Genomic DNA, 18,909 nt, shown 5'->3' with positions numbered 1-18,909 from the left:
CCTATTTTTAAAATCTACCCCTTACCTTTCCCTTCCTTATTATAATTGAGCCAAAAGATGCAACATTTTCAATGGTATAAAAGGTTTGCTGAGACATGAACTCTGCACATGCACAGAGGCTAGATCAGCTTACAAAAAAGAGAGAGCGAGAGAAAGGAGGGGGGGAGAGAGAAGGTTTGGAGAGCGTGAAACCTATACAAATTTCCTTATGTAAAACTTGGAACCATTGAGGGAAATCATCCTTAATGTGTTTTGCTCCAGGGGCTACTTAAGACAAAAGAGTTAAGTACTGGACATGCCAAATTCTTTTCACAGGTAAATATCAAAGCACTCCCACTGTGAGTTCCTCTCTTGAGCAGTTCCCCAATCTAACATGTAAAATTCTTTTCACAGTTTTCCCACTGAGCTTGTCTTTTATCTCGTTTGGTTTTGTGAGTACTATATACCTATGCATTATAGGAACAGCATTCCTGACAGATTTTCACAGGAAATAAAAATTTCCCTTTCAAACAGGATAGTGAAGAGAATTCGGACCCACATAAGCAAAATGTTTAACAATTTGCCAATTGTGTTCAAATTAACAAAGGTTTTGTCCCTTCATTTCTTCCACAGCCAAACTAAGTGAAGGAAATTAAATGTCAATGATTATAATATTCAAATAGGTAAAATGCTTAACTATGAGTTTGTATTTACAGCCTCCCAAGAAGAAAATTTTAGAATATTCTCTCCTTTCTTGACTATTATCTTCCTCCTTAAAAAGAAAAGAAGGAAAAAACAACAACTAATTATGTCTTCAGATCCTACAGGCCTATTTCCAAAGGATGCTTTGCGGGAGACCAAAATACTAAGACCATCTCCTCACCAGCTAAGCAACCTGCCAATGCATCACAGTGACCACAATTTCTTCCCATAAAAGACTTGAGAAACTGACTAATTGGATTTTGAAGGAAATGCCCTTGTGCCAAGTTTGGAAATACATGTAAAAGCAGCAAGAATTGCCTCAAGATCACATTATTGCCTCAAGATATAGTGTAGAATTAATAATTTGTACGTTTTGTGTATTATGTGTTATTATGTAGGAATGCTGAAGTGTGTCTGATAATGTGTTATCTCCACAAAGAAAAATTTCTGTGTGTAATTGTTTCTGTATAATGTAGGATACATAACTATGAACAGCAGAAGGATATGGCTTACACCCAAGTTTTTCATGGAGGATTCCCATATATTACAATGCTTTCCAATAGAGCAGACTATATTTAGATTAAGTCAACTGGTGATCATATTTCCTTGTCCCACCTGGCACTCTGCAGAGTCCAACCTTCCCTACCTATTTATTTATGTATTTAATGTTTTTCTATACATGAAGTTCCCAGATTTTTACTATTTCTTTCTTTCTGTTCCAGAAAACTATTCCAAATCTTTTCTATGACTTCTCTGCATCTCTTGCAGATTCAGTACTGTCTTCAAGTAGCAATTGTTCTGTATTTATTTACTTATTAATCTTGGTTTTCCCGTATAGCTGTGAAATTAATCTAACCACAACCAAGTATTATTATCGGAACCATATTTTATCAGGTAGATTTGAAGCAACGCTCCTTATTATTATTTGAGATGTTTGATTAGGATGCCAGATGAAATTGGGTGTAGATCATGTCCCAAATTTTATTTATTTATTTGAGGACACAACTACCATATGTTATATTATTATTGATAAGAAGAAACGTGTATATGCCTTGATGTAGCAAGAATGGTCCCTTATAGAGTTAAATTGACTCATTTGGACAAATGCCCCCTTAAAGAATGGCTTTGGTTTTAACATATTGGTTTTGAAAAGTTGAGAACCACGGGGCAAGATAAATTCAAATTGGACTTTACTGGAATTGGACACGTGTATCCAGGCTGCAACTAGCTTTTGGTCCTTTAAGAGCAAGTGGACAACTTTCCATGAGTGCGAGACCAGAGCCTGCAATAATGAAAAATCCCATAGCTAAAGGCCAAGGCGAAGACCTCTCCCTCACGAGAGGTCCAAACCTGTGCCAGCTATGGTGAATGCCAGGCGACATGGTAAATTGAAAGCCCTGAGGGGATTCAACAGACAGGATGTGTTGCTGTACCACTATGCCGGTGTGAGACCACAGAAGAGCTAGCTTGGCACCTGAAAACACAAAAACGGTGGGGCTAAAAAAGCAAACTGCATTTTTTTTTTCAGTCAGTAGTGGACCTTCCTGCTAAAATGTAAAGCATACACCACTATTGAAAATGTTTCTCCCAAGAGCTAGGGTGCCACAAGTAATTTAGTAACAAAATACAACAGATGTTCTTTTATATAATACCCTATATGCAGCTACCTGCAATGCTATACTTGCAAATGACCGTAAGAGGCATGGCTTGCAAGTCCCTTTCAGGTTTGCATAAAGCCACACATCCCATTCACCGAGATTTAGGGTGCGGAGAAAAGATTTGCAAGTTCTTACAGAACTTTAATGCAAATCTATCTCCGAATGGGGGACTGTTACGGAAGGGGGGGGCATGTCTTCTTCACTACAATATATTTGCTCAATTTCTCTAGGACTCCATCACCCCTCCCCTGTCCTCCATAATCTCTCAAGTAATCCAGTCGAAATCACTCTGCCAAACCTTCCTCCGGGCAATGCCAGGTGACAGACTACGTGTACATGGACCATTGTCTTTTCAGGATGTGCTTATCTGCGCATATCTCCAGCTCTGCATATTCCCCCCTCCCTCCTCCATATGTTAATCTGTGTAACCCAACCTCTCCTTAATGTATTCATGATGTAACTGGGATGTATTTTGCACTGTATTCTGGGACATGGAGGGAGTTTCAAAAGTTCATGTCACCCCTTTCTGGCTGTTCAATCTCGCCTTGAACCTGTTGCGCAATAAACTTGGATCTTCTGCAGTTTGCTCCTGCGTCCGGCTGAGCTCATTTTTCTTCCGCAGGGACCCACGGACTTAGTCCGATGAGCTGGGTGGCAGAGTAACCCCACACCCAGATTTTTCCGTAACAACACGAATCCCAATCCCAAAGAAGGGCAGTGCCAAAGAATGCTACAACTACCGCACAATTGCGCTCATTTCACACGCTAGCAAGGTTATGCTTAAAATGCTACAAGGCAGACTTAAGCAGTATGTGGACCGAGAACTCCCAGAAGTGCAAGCTGGATTTCGAAGGGGCAGAGGAACCAGAGACCAAATTGTAAACATGCGCTGGATTATGGAGAAAGCTAGAGAGTTCCAGAAAGACATCTACTTCTGCTTCATTGACTATGCAAAAGCCTTTGACTGTGTCGACCACAGCAAACTATGGCAAGTTCTTAAAGAAATGGGAATGCCTGATCACCTCATCTGTCTCCTGAGAAATCTCTTTTTTTTATAAAATATTTATTAAGAATTTTTGATATATTGCAGTTAAAATGAAAAAGAAAAGAGAAAAATACAAAATAAAAACAGTTAAAAACACACATATTTTCTATTACTTATTTTCCTTTAGCTTGTTTCCCGGACCTCCTCATACCTCCCTTTTTTGTATTCCACTTCAATTCATTGGTTCAGCAAATCCTTACCATTAGATTTTAACCCATTTATAACCCTTTTTTCATATTCTCTTAAAGCATTACAGCTGGAAACCACTTAATTGCTATCCAACATCATTCTGTCATTCATTAATTTTACAATATTTCTGTAGATAGTCTTTAAATTTCTTCCAATCTTCTTCCACCGACTCTTCTCCCTGGTCTCGGATTAAAAATATGGAACGCTTCTCGAATTTGCGTGTCATCCTTGCGCAGGGGCCATGCTAATCTTCTCTGTATCGCTCCAATTTTACTATATGTGCTGCCGAAGCGAGCACTGTCTCCTGAGAAATCTCTTTGTGGGACAAGAAGCTACAGTTAGAACTGGATATGGAATAACTGATTGGTTCAAAATTGAGATAGGAGTATGACAAGGCTTTAAATTGTCTCCCTGCTTATTTAACGTAGATGCAGAATTCATCATGCGAAAGGCTGGACTGGATGAATCCTGTAATAAAAATATTAAGGTTGATACGGAAGGGGGGGCATGTTTGTCAACCCCCTTCCCAGAAGCCTTCAGAGGGTTCGAGGCGATGACCTCAAGGGCGCCCGGCCCTACAAGGACCCCTCAGCCCCCTCACTCTTTTGCACTAAGCACCACGTGAAACCCAAGCCCCAAAATAAAGTGCCCTTTCCCTGGGTAGACCGGAGGAGCGAGTAGCGTATTTTATGAATGAACAGACCATCTGCCTACGGGAGCGTCCTGACCAATCAGCCTGCACCCAACGCAGCCTCCAGCCAATCAAGACAATGCATTTGGTCTGCAGTGTCAGCTCTTGAAGGCCTCATTCACCTTCTGACAAGCCGTTGACAGCTCCCTGATGGGAGAACAATGGACTGACACCTCGTATCCTTGCTAAGCCCATCAAAATTGATACAATGTAGCAATTCGCTTCCCAAATGAGCTGCCACTGTTTCAAAGGGCTAAAAAAATATATAAATTCATAGAAAATCACCCGTACCACCGATTCTCTTGCTTTCAATGCCAAACTGCTCAATTTCCTCAGGACGTCAAGACTGCCCAGTACCTTCCATAATCCCTCAAGCGGGAGGTCACGTGCACCCAGGAAAGACCTCATTGATGCCAAATCACCCAGTCTAGCCCTTCCTCCAGGCTCGGCCAGGTGACAGACTGTGCAAACTAAGACCCCATTGCTCTCTTACCACCGGTACTCAGAATGTGCCTTTCAATACATGTTCCAACTCTGCATGTTTCCCCCTACCTCCTCCATGTCAATCCTGTAGAACCCACCCCTTTTCTGATGTAATCGTGATGTAGCAATGATGTAGTGATGATGCTTTTGAACTGTATCTGGGGTAATGGTGGGAAGTTTTAAAAGTTCATGTCACCCTATCCTCGGGATTCAATCTCGCCTTGAACCTGTTGCACAACAAATGTGGATCTTCTCCAACTTGCTCCAGTCTCTGGCTGCGCTCCTTTTGTTCCGCAGGGACCCGCGGACTCAGTCCGACGAGCTGGGTGGCAGAGCAGCCTCACACCTAGATTTTCCGTAACAAGGTCTTATAATATATGTCAGGGGTTCAGGAGCAGAGGCGAGGGCAAGGGAGGAAACAGAGAGCGAAGGGGAGGAGGCAGAAGAAAAGATGAGTGATGACGACGACCCGAGATCTCCGAGTCTTTCCAGTGAATCAGAAGATTCACAGGAAGGGGCGCCAGTGGCCAGAGCAAGGGGGGAGCCTAGGGGGACACCCCAGGAAGAAGGGTCCAGAGGGGGCTCAGAGAGCAGCAGTTGGAAATCGGGACCAGCATCACCAACAGAACGCAGTGGAGAGGAAGGGTGCCAGGTACCGAGCTCTGGCAGCTCGCAGCAGGAGGGAGGGCATGAGTCAGGAGTGGCCACACCTCCATCGGGGAGCGAAGAAACGGTCAGGTGGAAAGTGGAAGGTTGGGCGCGCGCGCCAAGTTCAAATGCACAGGAAGGGGGCGCAGTAAGCAGCCCGGAAAGGGAGCCAGGTCCTAAAGCCCGACGCAAGGAGACAGAAGGGTCCGGGGGGTCAGCGTCAGAAGCGTCCCGGAAGGAAGAGACCACGGGGGGCAGAGGGACCCAGAGAAGAACGGTCAGGCGGAAAAGGTGGAGTAAGGCTAGGGCATTTAGCTGGTGTACAGGGGGCGGAGACTCAGACGGAGCTTCGCCGGTCTAACCCATAAGACGTAGAGTTGCACGCAGCAGCTTGAGAATGGAAACTGTAACTCAATAAAGACTTTTACAAAGTGATCGCTGGCTAGTGTGATCCTCTGTGAGCTAGGATCTGGAAGCAGCTCTGACAATATACAATAAATGTTCATAATGTACCAACCAAGCGCATACATAGATATGTGGACCACATGTCTGGAGCAGCACAGGAAGACCGTCCTGAAACCATTTAGACCCCCCAACTGACCAAATGTTTTCTCTGCAAGGAGGGAGCGGGTGAGGGAACCTTCCCATTGTCTCAGGGATTGGGAAATCACCATCTTAACCGAATGGCCAGACTACCAGGAAAGGGAATCAGATAAGGAATTATCAGATAACCTGGCAGACAGGAAAAACAACATTCACATTTCTGTTGTAGACCACCTTTTCTGTGATGCAGGTATGATGTTTGTGGGGGGTGGTCCTGGGTTACACCCCTTCTGTGATGTATGGAGGGGTGGTCTGGAGCTCCAGGGCAGGGAATTTAAAATGTCTATATAAAGGCAGGCAAACCTTTCTTCTGGGTCCTCCTCCTTTCCTGCGTGTTAGGGGAGAAACAGATCAATCAAGATCAGGCTTACTAGCTGCTTTGCCTCTCAATATTCTCTGGATGTCTCTGTTATTTCCTCCTACCGATGGAGAACCTACAAGGGACTCTATAAAGGGGTCTTGTGTCCCCCATAAGGGAAGAAGGGCAGCTTTTGTTTACAACAGATGGCACCCCAGATGGGACCTTCGGTTGCCCAGATTCTGGGGGTAAGGAAGGATCCAGTGCGCACCAGGCCATTTGCCAGGAGGAGCCACCAGTCCTCTAGTGACCCCAGGGTCTGGAAAGAAGTGGAGTCCCAGTGGGGCTAACCAGAGGAAGCAACGCTTGATCAGGCCGGCCTCAAATTTATTTTTAAAAATAATCTTTATTGATTTAAATTACACACATATACAAAGAATTTGGAATCTCATACTGCAAAAAGAAAATTAAAGAAAAAACAATGAAGAATAAAGGAAAGAAGAAAATACAGAAAAAGAAAGAAGAAGCAGATTTATGTGCATGAAAAAACTTAATCTTCCTAATTAAATAAAAAAGACTTCTGACAAAACGAGTCTTCCAATCATTCTCATTGTACTGTTTATACTGTCGTTTTTTCTGCACAGTTTTATTCTTTAATATTGTTCCGGTTTACTCCACAAACAGCATTTGTTGTGTTTACAAGTATCACTCAAGTTCTGCTAATATGGAGTGGTTGGTACAATATGATCTTTTATAATCCTTAAATATTCTCCATTCTCCAAATATTTTCCGGTTCAATACTCCTCTAACTCTTCCCGTCAGTTTTGCTAGTTGTAAATATTCTAACATGAGTATATGGCTTCTCTTGGTGATGTCCACAAGGGTATTTTTGGCTCAAATATTCCTTTATATTTACTCCAGATTTTATTTCACATGGCTCAAAAATCCCCTGTGGACCTTCACTTTTCCGTATATTAAAGAAGCGTGCCATCCAGACCGATTCTTGTGGCCTTCCAAGTCTAATAGGTCCGTATCTTTTAGTGTAATCCAGTCTTTTTCAAACCAATCCTTCCGCCGTATGGTAGAATTCCAAATCTGGCAATGCAAAACCTCCTCTCTCCTTTTGATCTGTTAATAACTGGTGTTTACTTCTCGGTTTCTTTCCACTCCATATAAATCGAGATATTTCCCTTTGCCACTCCTTAAAACAATTCATTCCTCCTAAAATGGGTATTGTTTGGAATAAGAAAATCATTTTGGGGAGGATATTCATTTTCACAACGGAGACTCTTCCCCAGAGTGAGAGATGGAGTTTGGTCCAGGTTTCCATATTTTTAAAAAGTTCTTTCCATACTTTACTATAATTATCCTCATATACATTTATACTTTTATTTGAAATCCAGATCCCTAGGTATTTAACCTTATTTTTAGTTTCCAGGCCTGTTTTTTCTTGAAGTTCTTTTTTTTCTTCCATTGTGAGGCTTTTTGTCAGTAATTTAGTTTTTTGGTAGTTTATTTTCAGCCCCAGGCCGGCCATAAATTAATCTAGTAAAAGACCCTGGGATGGCCAGGAGCAGCGCATGCGGACGTGAGTCTAGGAATGGAGAAGATTGTGGGCGGGATTCTCTGAAACACCCAGCAACCCAGATTCTCATCCTTTGCTGTCTCTTTTGCTGACGGTCTTCACTCCAACCCTTCCTGGCAAGAGGTAGCTAGGAGGGGGAGGGGAGAACGGGAGAATTGGGGTTCTGCAATTAGAGGGGCAATTAACTGCAAGGGGAGAACGCCAATCAAAGCTTTCATTCCCTGTCGGGGAACCTGAGATCTGAAACTTTTCCTTTTCCCCAAGGAAGACGCCCCAAGGCTGGTCCAAGTGGCCAGTTTGGATAGCGAGGGACTTGGGCTTGGTTTCCGATTTCTCTTTTTCTCGTAAATGCAGCTGCACCGGAGCACAATGATCCGGAAGGAAGTGACTGGTGCACGTCAGAGCGCAAGGGCGTTTACAGTTCCTTTCCGTTCTCTCTGGAGCAGCCGGATTTGGCACTGGGCTGCCAGGGGTCCAGTGGAAAGGGACTCTTTTCCCTAGAGGCTGAAAAGGTTGCTGGGACCCCATGGTAAATAAAGGGAGGGAGAAGGACTTTGTAGAGAAGACGAACGACTGTCAGGTCAGGAAAGACCTGGGAAAAGGCTAGCGGGTTTTTGTTTTGGTTTTGGTTGAAAAATGGGATCCCCACAATCTAAGCGTTCTAACCCCCAGACTCAGAGGCATGTGCTGGTCGCAGCAGGAGGGGGGTCTCCCTGGATGTTTCAGCAGCCGGCCTCCTCTGGGTCTCCTGGCCCCCTCCTCTCCTCCCTCTGAGCCTGAACTGCTCTCTGCCCCAGACTTTTCCCACTCACCTAACCCAGTTTCCTCCTCAGCTTGCAACATCTCCCCTTCCGGTCTGCTCCCTTTTCTCCTTCTTTTGCCTCATCCCATCACCAGTCAACAGGATCTGAGCCTTCTTCCCTTGTGGGTCCCCCAGCTGGTGCCTCCCCCCATCAGCCAGTCCTTGACAACAACAGCAGCCACAGCACTGTGGTCCTCTGGTAGGAAAACTCCTGAGAAGCATGATTGAAGCAAGCCTTCTGGGACTATGGAAAAATGCTATCTTCCTCAAACCCCAGAATGAGCAGGAGCTCTGGGGTTGCCCCATGGGGTTCATGAGTGAAGATGCCCCCCCCAGGAGACTTCCCTGGTATCTGCAGCCCCTCATTCCCCCTCTTGAAATTAGACTGGGGGGGGGGAATCTCCCATTCCATTTCAGTATTTCAAGTTTTCTTCAGAACGCGCAGGGCAGGAGGCAGCGATGACATTCTGGTGAAGAAGCAGTGCTTGGAGATCATGTGGTGGTGGTGACAGAGTTTGGTACAAAAACCAAAAGTACTTTCATCTAAAATTATACTCACCATTGTGAGATGCTGCCTTCATTATTTGATTATTGTAATGTTTTACATATAAACACCAGAACTTCACATATACCTCATGCTTTTAGGAATGATTTCCTGCTGAGTTCATTGCTCAGAGTGGACTCTGAGAGGAAGAAGTCCCACACTCCATACATCTAAATGGGTTCTCCCATGTGAGAGTCCTGGGATGTTCCTTGATCACTCCATTATAAATAAAGCACTTCTTGCAATCTTTTCATTTAAACTGCTTCTTCTCTCTGAGTTTGTTGATGGTTTGAAGGGTTTCAACTCTTAGAGTTCTTCCTGTCCGTGAGTCTGTTGATTTTCAACTTCCACTAAGAGTGAACCTCTATCTACTTTCCTGATATTTATACGGTTTGTCTTTTGTGTAAGTTTGTTGACATAAATCAAGGGTTCCACTCTGACTGAAGCTCCTTCCACAGTCCATACCTTTAAATGGTTTCTCCCCTGTGTATCTACTGATGTTTTCTAAGATTTCCACTCTGAGTGAAGTATTTACTGTACTCCATACATTGAAAGGGTTTCTCTCCTATATGAGTCCGTTGATGTGATCTAAGGCTTGGATTACAATGGAAACTCTATCCACACTCTATACATTTATGTGGTTTCTCCCGTGTGTGAGTCCGTTGATTTTTTTTCCAGTGTTCCACTCTGACTGAAGTCCTTTCCACACTCCATGCATTTAAATGGTTTCTCCCCGTGTGACTCCGTTGATGTGATCTAAAGTGTGCACTCTCATTGAAGCTCTTTTCACACTCCATACATTGAAATGGTTTCTCCCGTGTGAGTCCGTTCATGTCTTCTAAGGCTTCCACTTTTAGTAAAGCTCTTTCCACACTCGATACATTTAAATGGTTTCTCCCCTGTGTGTGTCTGTTGATGTCTTCTAAGGTGTCCACTCTGACTGAAGTCCTTTCCACACTCCATGCATTCAAATGGTTTCTCCCCTGTGTGAGTCCGATGATGGGAACTAAGGCTGCTGCTATCACGAAAACTCTTTCCACACTCCATACATTTAAATGGTTTCTCTCCTGTGTGAGTTTGTTGATGATTTCTAAGGCTTCCATTTTCACTAAAGCTCTTTCCACACTTGATACATTTAAATGGTTTCTCCCCTGTGTGAGTCCGTTGATGTGATCTAAGGTGTCCAATCTGACTGAAGTCCTTTCCACACTCGATACATTTAAATGGTTTCTCCCCTGTGTGTGTCTGTTGATGTCTTCTAAGGTGTCCACTCTGACTGAAGTCCTTTCCACACTCCATGCATTCAAATGGTTTCTCCCCTGTGTGAGTCCGTTGATGTGATCTAAGGCTTCCACTATCACTATAACTCTTTCCACACTCCATACATTTAAATGGTTTCTCTCCTGTGTGAGTCCGTTGATGTGATCTAAGGTGTCCACTATGAGTGAAGTCCTTTCCACACTCCATACATTTAAATGGTTTCTCTCCTGTGTGAGTTCGTTGATGATTTCTAAGGCTTCCATTTTCACTAAAGCTCTTTCCACACTCGATACATTTAAATGGTTTCTCCCCTGTGTGAGTCCGTTGATGTGATTTAAGGTGTCCAATCTGACTGAAGTCCTTTCCACACTCCATACATTTAAATGGTTTCTCCCCTGTGTGTGTCTGTTGATGTCTTCTAAGGTGTCCACTCTGACTGAAGTCCTTTCCACACTCCATACATTCAAATGGTTTCTCCCCTGTGTGAGTCCGTTGATGTGTTCTAAGGCTTCCACTATCACTAAAACTCTTTCCACACTCCATACATTTAAATGGTTTCTCTCCTGTGTGAGTCCGTTGATGTTGTCTAAGGTTTCCATTATCACTAAAGCTCCTTCCACACTCAATACATTCATATGGTTTCTCTCCTGTGTGAGTCCGTTGATGTTTCCTAAGGTTTCCACTCTGACTGAAGCTCTTTCCACACTCTATGCATTCAAATGGTTTCTCCCCTGTGTGAGCCCATTGATGTCTTCTAAGTTTTCCATTATCACTAAAGCTCTTTCCACAATCAATGCATTTAAATGGTTTCTCCCCTGTGTGAGTCCATTGATGTTGTCTAAGGTTTCCATTATCACTAAAGCTCCTTCCACACTCAATACATTCATATGGTTTCTCTCCTGTGTGAGTCCGTTGATGTTTCCTAAGGTTTCCACTCTCACTGAAGCTCTTTCCACACTCTATGCATTCAAATGGTTTCTCCCCTGTGTGAGTCCGTTGATGTCTTCTAAGGCATCCACTATTATTAAAGCTCTTTCCACACTCAATGCATTTAAATGGTTTCTCCCCTGTGTGAGTCCATTGATGTCTTCTAAGTTTTCCATTATCACTAAAGCTCTTTCCACAATCAATGCATTTAAATGGTTTCTCCCCTGTGTGAGTCCATTGATGATTTCTAAGTTTTCCATTATCACTAAAACTCTTTTCACATTCCATACACTGAAATGGTTTCTCCCCTGTGTGAATCCATTGATGTCTTCTAAGTTTTCCATTATCACTAAAGCTCTTTCCACACTCGATACATTCATATGGTTTCTCCCCTGTGTGTGTCCATTTGTGCAATTTAAGGTTTCCACTCTGACTGAAGTTCTTCCCACACTCCCTGCACTTAAAACGCTTTCTCTCTGTGTGAGTCCACTGGTGTGTTCTAAGTTTTGCATTGAAAGAGAAGCTATTTCCGCACTCCATACCTTTTAAATGGGTTCTTTCCTTTTTTTGTTTGTTGATGTGAACTATGTGTGCTCATTCAGTGAAGCATATTCCACATTTCACACATTTTAATGGCTATTCCTAATGAAATGAAAGGTGCCTTGTCCCCTGCAATTCTGTCTTCTCCATCACCTTTTTCAGAGTGGGCAGAAAGGAAATCCTGTTTGGGTTTCAAGGAAGAGAACACAGGGGAAAAAGGACACATCAACCGCCATTAGACCTTCTCTTATTTCAACATCTCCTACATTCTCCCATGTCCTCCCCATGTTCCCAATTTTTAGGAAATGAAAATGGTATGATGTCAAATGGTAGTAATGCATCAGGAACCTTTCATAATCCTCAATCATCTTTAATAACACAGCATGATCTTGGAATACTGTTGTCCTGTGGGACTGCCTTTCAAATCAAGTGGTTGCCCCCATTTCGACCCCTAGATCTTCATGAATCACCTTCACAGTTCCGCTGACCTCAGGAGGTCCATATGGACTATTTTGGGAGACCCAGGCCTTCATCTCTTCCAGGGACTGTGGTCTGGGTCAGTCAGAGAACTAGTGACAAGGCTTGGTGCTTGGGGTCAGCTGAATGGGTGCTCAGGGAAGCTCCTGTTCTTCGAGATGGACCTCTGTCTACGTGCCTCACATTGCATGGAGAGAGCAGGAGAAGCAGAAGGAAAGCAGATGGGAATCCCAGGCGGAAACACCCACCCCAATGGTTCTTTATAATGATGATGTGCTGCCTGATCCTGTGCTTGTCTTCTGACAGAGGACTATCCTAATCTGGCACTGAAAAGCAGGATATTCAAGGCAAGGAGATAACTGTACTTAATGGGAGGTCGATATATTGGTCTGACACTGTTGAAGTAAAAAAATTAACAAAAATAGTCCAGTAGCAACTTAGGGTCTTGGGAGAAGAGCAATGACAAACCTAGACAGCATCTTAAAAAGCAGAGACCTCACCTTGCCAACAAAGGTCCTTATATTTAAAGCTATTGTTTTCCCAGTAGTGATGTATGGAAGTGAGAGCTGGACCATAAAGAAGGCTGATCGCCGAAGAATTGATGCTTTTGAATTCTGGTGCTGGATGAGATTCTTGAGAGTCCCATGGACTGCAAGAAGATCAAACCTCTCCATTCTGAAGGAAATCAGCCCTGAGTGCTCACTGGAAGGACAGATCCTGAAGCTGAGGCTCCAAGACTTTGGCCACCTCAGGAGAAGAGAAGACTCCCTGGAAAAGACCCTGATGTTGGGAAAGATGGAGGGCACAAGGAGAAGGAGACGACAGAGGACGAGATGGTGGGACAGTGTTCTTGAAGCGACCAGCATGAGTTTGACCAAACTGCGGGAGGCAGTGGAAGACAGGAGGGCCTGCTCTGGTCCATGGGGTCACGAAGAGGCGGACACGACTAATCGACTATAAAACAACAACAACAACAGCAACTTAGGGACCAACTAATTTTGGTCTAGGCATTAGCTTTTGTGTGCATGCATACTTCTTCATATAGTGATGCGTAGTGGGAGATGGTAGTAGGAGTACCCTTCAGAGAAAAACCCCAACCCACCCTCCCACGATATACAAGGGTCTGGTGACATCTGCTTCAGTGTATCTGAAGAAGTGCGCATGCACACAAAAGCTTATACCTAGAAGAATCATAGTTGGTCTCTAAGGTGCTACTGGACTATTTTTTATTTTTTTATTTCAACTGCGTCAGACCAATACGGCTACCTACCTGAATCTAGATGTCATGGGGTGTTGGGGAGCAGTAGTTCCTTTGGTGGGGGACATGTCCTGCACATCCTGGGGTCATTTTTCCACCCTTGGTCCCCACCCTGCACTCAGCTCTCACCTGTGGCTTCCAGAAGCTGTCAGCATGCAACAGGGGTTCAAGCAACGGCTTCAACCGGCCGGCTAAACCAGGTGAGGAAAGCTGATGGGTCTCAAATCCTTGGGGGGCTGGGGAATTCTGCTGCACCTGAAGTCAAGCCCTGGTGGATGGAGAGGAGGAGAACAACCCTGAATCCCACAGTCCAGAAGGCAGATTCTGCCCATGCGGAAGAGGAACGTGAAGGGCAGGTGGGGCACGTCCACCTGGAGGCTTGTGATCTAGTCCCAGGGTTACTCTGACACTGAATTATAGATAAATTACAGTATTGAAATGCGCCTGCTCCCACTTCCTATTCTGATATTACTCTACTCTGCTTGTCTGTTTCTTACTTGAGTGCTGTTTTGGTATGCTAAGTCATGGTTTTACTGTCAGTTACATTTTTGCTATTTTTTGGATCTTGTTATGCTTATTTGTCTTCAGTACAGTCATACCTCATGTTATGTAATAATAATAATAATAATAATAATAATAATAATAATAATAATAATAATAATAATAATAATAATATCTTTATTGTCATTGCCCCCTCTCGGGGACAACGAAATTACTTGCTTCAGGTTGTGCCTTTTCGGGTTGTGTCCTGTGGCATCCCAGTTACTTCCGGGTTTTGCCGCTCGTGCATGTGCAGACGTGCAAAATCAGGTCACGTGCATTTGCAGAAGCAGCGAATCGTGACCCATGCATGCACAGACGTGGGTTGCATTCTGCTCATGTTGCGAACTGGCCACCAGAACGGATCCCGTTCGCAACCAGACGTGCCACTGTAATAGATTTCTCAGCTGAATTATTTTTTTCTGCCTCTGAGCGTTTTTTGCTACTCTGCTAATTACCGTATTTTTCGCTCCATAGGACGCACTTTTTCCCTCCTAAAAAGTAAGGGGAAAAGTCTGTGCGTCTTATGGAGCGAATGTGTGTTCCCTGGAGCCAAATCGCTGTTGTCCTGTGCTCCTGGGCTGCTCTTTGGGGGTGGGGGGAGGAGCCACGGTGCTCTGCCGGCAGCCTCTGCTTTCCCCGAAGTCCCGACAAGGTTTGCAAGCAGCGGGAAGGCTGTGCGCTCCCGGGCTGCTCTTTGGGGGTGGGGGGAGGAGCCACGCGGCTCTACCGGCAGCCTCTGCTTCCCCTGAAGTCCCGACAAGGTTTGCAAGGTTTGCAAGCAGAGGGAAGGCTGTGTGCTGCTGGGGTGGTTTTGGGGGGTGGGGGGAGGAGCCACACTGCTCTGCCTACAGCCTTTGCTTTCCCCTGAAGTCCCGACAAGGTTTGCAAGCAGAGGGAAGATTGTGTGCTGCTGGGGTGCTTTTTGGGGGTGGGGGGAGGAGCCACACTGCTCTGCCTACAGCCTTTGCTTTCCCCTGAAGTCCGGACAAGGTTTGCAAGGTTTGCAAGCAGAGGGAAGATTGTGTGCTGCTGGGGTGCTTGGTGGGGGTGGGGGTGGGGAGCTACACTGCTCTGCCTACAGCCTTTGCTTTCCCCTGAAGTCCGGACAAGGTTTGCAAGGTTTGCAAGCAGAGGGAAGACTGTGTGCTGCTGGGGTGCTTTTTGGGGGTGGGGGGAGGAGCCACACTGCTCTGCCTACAGCCTTTGCTTTCCCCTGAAGTCCCGACAAGGTTTCCAAGGTTTGCAAGCAGAGGGAAGGCTGTGTGCTCCTGGGGTGGAGGGTGGGGGTGGGGAGCAGCAAATTGCTGTCTCTCAGTGCCTCCTAATTCAACTGCAAAGGATTGCCTAACTGGATTCTGAGCTCCATTTGAAGTTTAAAAATAGTAAGTTTGGGGATTTCTTCAAGTAGCAGTTTTGGGGAAATAGTCATAAATACATGCAAAGCATCTCTACAAACCAGTAATAGTAATTTCAGCTAAAACTGAGCAGGTATCTGGCTCAGGAACAGTTTAAACTGCACAGCTATAACCAGACATCCTGTGTGTGTGTGGACCATGTTCCTAGTAGCTAATCTTTACTGCTGAAAAGAGGCTCTGATATTCCACTCCAACTCTATAATTCATTATACAAATTCTTACAAGTACAGTCCACCTATACTAAACCAAAAACATTGTGTTCTCTTGGTATTGAATGGAAGCTATTTATCTGCCCTCTTTTCCTCCTCTGTTCTTTGCTCAGTCACTCCATTTTGAATCTTCCTTTCAAAACAACCATGCCTGTTTTGAGAAAACTTCAGAGATTTAGGAACTGGAGCACAATCATTTGATCTTTAGCTTCACAGTATTTTAATATTCTTTTGGAAGCCGCCCAGAGTGGCTGGGGAGGCCCAGCCAGATGGGCGGGGTATAAATAAATTATTATTATTATTATTATTATTATTATTATTATTATTATTATTATTATCATCATCATCATCATCATCATCATCATCATCTTTTTGCTGTTCCTCCATACTCCAAGCACTTCTCATTTGCACAGCCCTGGTTTCTCTCCCTGACTATTAATATTCTTGATTAATAACAGTAAAATGCTCAAATTTTAGTTTTTGTGACTGCTGCCAATACTGACTTCCCAGTGATAATGAAAACAGCTACATTATAATGGAATGTGTCCTTTTTCCATTCTCATCATTATATACCATGGCTCACTTTAAAGCAGCAAAGTGGACAGAAGCCACACACTTTGCTGTTTTAAATAGTTTAGTACAAAATTTGAGTCAGATTTTTTTTCTTGTTTTCCTGCTCTAAAAACTTGGTGCGTCTTTTGGTCAGGAGCGTCCTATGGAGCGAAAAATACGGTATATCTCAGACTTGCTCTGGAGATCGTTATGGAGGAGCAAGATCTGCAACCTAAAGCCATAAACAGCCTCGGCGCTGTAGACCTGAAGGAGCATCTCCACCCCCATCACTCAGTCCGGACAAGGAGGTCCTCCTCCGAGGGTCTTCTGCTGGTTCCCTTGCTGTCAGAAGTGAGGTTCCAGGGAACCAGGCAGAGGGCCTCCTGCCCCATGGAATGCCCTCCCTTCAGAGGGCAAGGAAATGAGCAGCTATCTGACATTTAGAAGACAGCTGTATCAGGAGGTTTGTAATGTTGGATGTTTTACTGTCTTGTATATGTACTGTAAGCTTCCCAGAGTGGCTGGGGAAACCCAACCAGATGGGCAGGGCATAAATTCTGCAATCATTCTTTTCATCCCCCTGAGCACGGCCATGGCTGGGGAGGGTGGGGTATAAATAAATTATTATTATTATTATTATTATTATTATTATTATTATTATTATTATTATCATCATCATCATCATCTTGTGATTTTTTAAAGTTATTTTGAAATTCATACTGCAATATTAGCTTACAAAATGTTATGGATGGAGAAAATCACAGGGTTGCCATAAACTATAATCCCACCCAAAAACTCTCATTCACATACAGTCTGTACATTTGGGGAGGTCACACACCTCACCTGTGCTAATACTGGCAGTCTTTGGCCTCCACAGGCACACCCGGTGTGTAGAGCCTCCAGCCACAGGCACTGTCTATCATGAAAATGGGTCCTTTGACTGGGAAGATTCATGCACTCGCTGTCATCAGATGATGATGGGTTGTATCTCAGCTTGTCAGTCACTCTGACATTGCCTATGAACAATAAGAGGAACAGAAATGCTTTTGAGGTGCAACTTCTGTATCAATCCTGAGAGCCATTCCATGGACTCTGCACCCCTGTTTCTGATGACAGGTGTACATTATCCTCATCCTCAGCGGAAAAGACATTAAAGATGGAAGCCTGAGAGAGAGGAAAAGGTTTCTGGCTGCTTCCTGGGTGGGATTGCGGAAACCAAGAGCCGCTTCTGAGAAGGCCTCTCCCCTCTTCCTCTCGGGATTTCCTCTTCTCTCCAGGGGACCAATGGTTGGACTGGGCAGAAGCGCTGTGTCCGGACATGGCAGGGGCTTATGGGGTGGGAAGAGGATGGAGATTACAGGAAGGAAGAGGTGGGGGGATATGACCCCCCACTTTCCAGGGATCCCTCTCTGGTCGCCTTGAAGGGGTGGCCCATTCCTGGGAGGGAGGGAGAAGCCAAGGTGGCCCCTCCAGAGAATCCCTGCGGGCACCACGATGGAGATGTCTCCCCAAAGACTGGTCTTCCTAGCTCTCCCCCCCCCCCAATGCTGCTGGGATGCTCCCCTCCCTCCCCCCCCCACTTCCTCGACCCCCTGCCTCTCTCCCAGAGTCTCCCCTGCACCCAGAGGCCCCCTTGGCCCGGCCCAATCCTCGCCATGCGCGCCCCATCTTTCCATCCGGAGGGGCCACCCCAAGACGAGATGGGGAGGGACGGGGGTGGGGTCTGTAGCGCCCGTTAATCCTTTCCAGGCCCGACTCTCTTCCCGGGAACCCCACAGCGCCCGGGGGATGCCTGCGTATGGGAAACGGGGCAAGGGGGTCCTCGTGGGGACCCCCTGGGTGGGGGCTCCATGTCCGCCCCTGCCAAGGCGCCTAAGGGGCCAAGGAAAGCCCCCTTCGCAGCACACGTGCCGGGATCCAGGCCCTGCCACGGGGCCCACGGAAGGCGCTTTGGGGAGCTGGCGGGGGTCTCTGGATCCTTCTCTCCCCTCTCCTCCGCGACCCCGTTACCTCTTTGTCCTCCCTCCCGATTCTCCTTTCCTTTCCTGCAACATCCGGGGGGGGGGTTTCCCTGTCGCCCCTCCTCCCCTTTCCGAAAGCGCGCCCCTAGAGCTATGGGTCAGAGCAGCAATCCGGAGTGGAAGCTCCACGTCCGGCAGAAGCAGGCAGGTTGGGAGGGGGGCTCACCCCCCCCCCATTCCCGGAGCAGAAGCCGGATTGGAGGAGGAGGAGGAGCAATGTATTGGGGGAGGGATTTGGGGTGGTGGGGGCGGGGTGAGAGGAGGATGTGCCGGGAGGGAAGGGAAGGTTTGAGTGGGGGGGGGGGAGGAGATGAAGGTTCCCCCCTCCCCTCCTCTTTCTGGGGATCAGGAGAGCGGGTGAGGGGCTGATCCCGGCAATCCAATTGCAAAGTGGGATCCCGCACAAACAGTGTTTACATTGCAAAATCCTTCCCTCCCCCACCTCACACCATGAACTTAGATCCGTCCACGTTTTAGGTA

General features: G+C 45.6%; 3 protein-coding genes across 3 annotated transcripts in view; all 3 read right to left on the bottom strand.

Annotated features, from left to right (window-relative positions):
* The window catches only part of LOC308595752 (uncharacterized protein), a 158,255-nt gene extending 139,639 nt beyond the window's left edge, over positions 1-18,616 (bottom strand). Inside the window, exon 1 of the mRNA XM_081210435.1 lies at positions 18,419-18,616. The gene's annotated coding sequence lies outside the window, so the exon portion shown is untranslated. The remainder of the gene's footprint in view (positions 1-18,418) is intronic.
* Positions 1-18,909, bottom strand: part of LOC308595650 (uncharacterized protein) — a 302,145-nt gene that overhangs the window by 161,051 nt on the left and 122,185 nt on the right. The window lies entirely within an intron of this gene.
* LOC308595609 (uncharacterized protein) overlaps positions 6,683-18,909 on the bottom strand; it is a 131,833-nt gene continuing 119,606 nt past the window's right edge. Inside the window, exons 7-8 of the mRNA XM_081210056.1 lie at positions 13,819-13,957; positions 6,683-12,135 (exon numbers count right to left, since the gene is read on the bottom strand). Coding sequence (XP_081066182.1) covers positions 10,014-11,954 — 1,941 coding nt within the window. The 5' untranslated portion in view covers positions 11,955-12,135; positions 13,819-13,957 and the 3' untranslated portion in view covers positions 6,683-10,013. The remainder of the gene's footprint in view (positions 12,136-13,818; positions 13,958-18,909) is intronic.

This window comes from Podarcis bocagei (assembly GCF_964188305.1).
Source record: "Podarcis bocagei genome assembly, chromosome: 10".
NCBI classification, from domain to species: Eukaryota; Metazoa; Chordata; class Lepidosauria; order Squamata; family Lacertidae; genus Podarcis; species Podarcis bocagei.
Note: the sequence above shows the minus strand (reverse complement) of the source record. Positions and strands in the feature narration are given on the sequence as shown.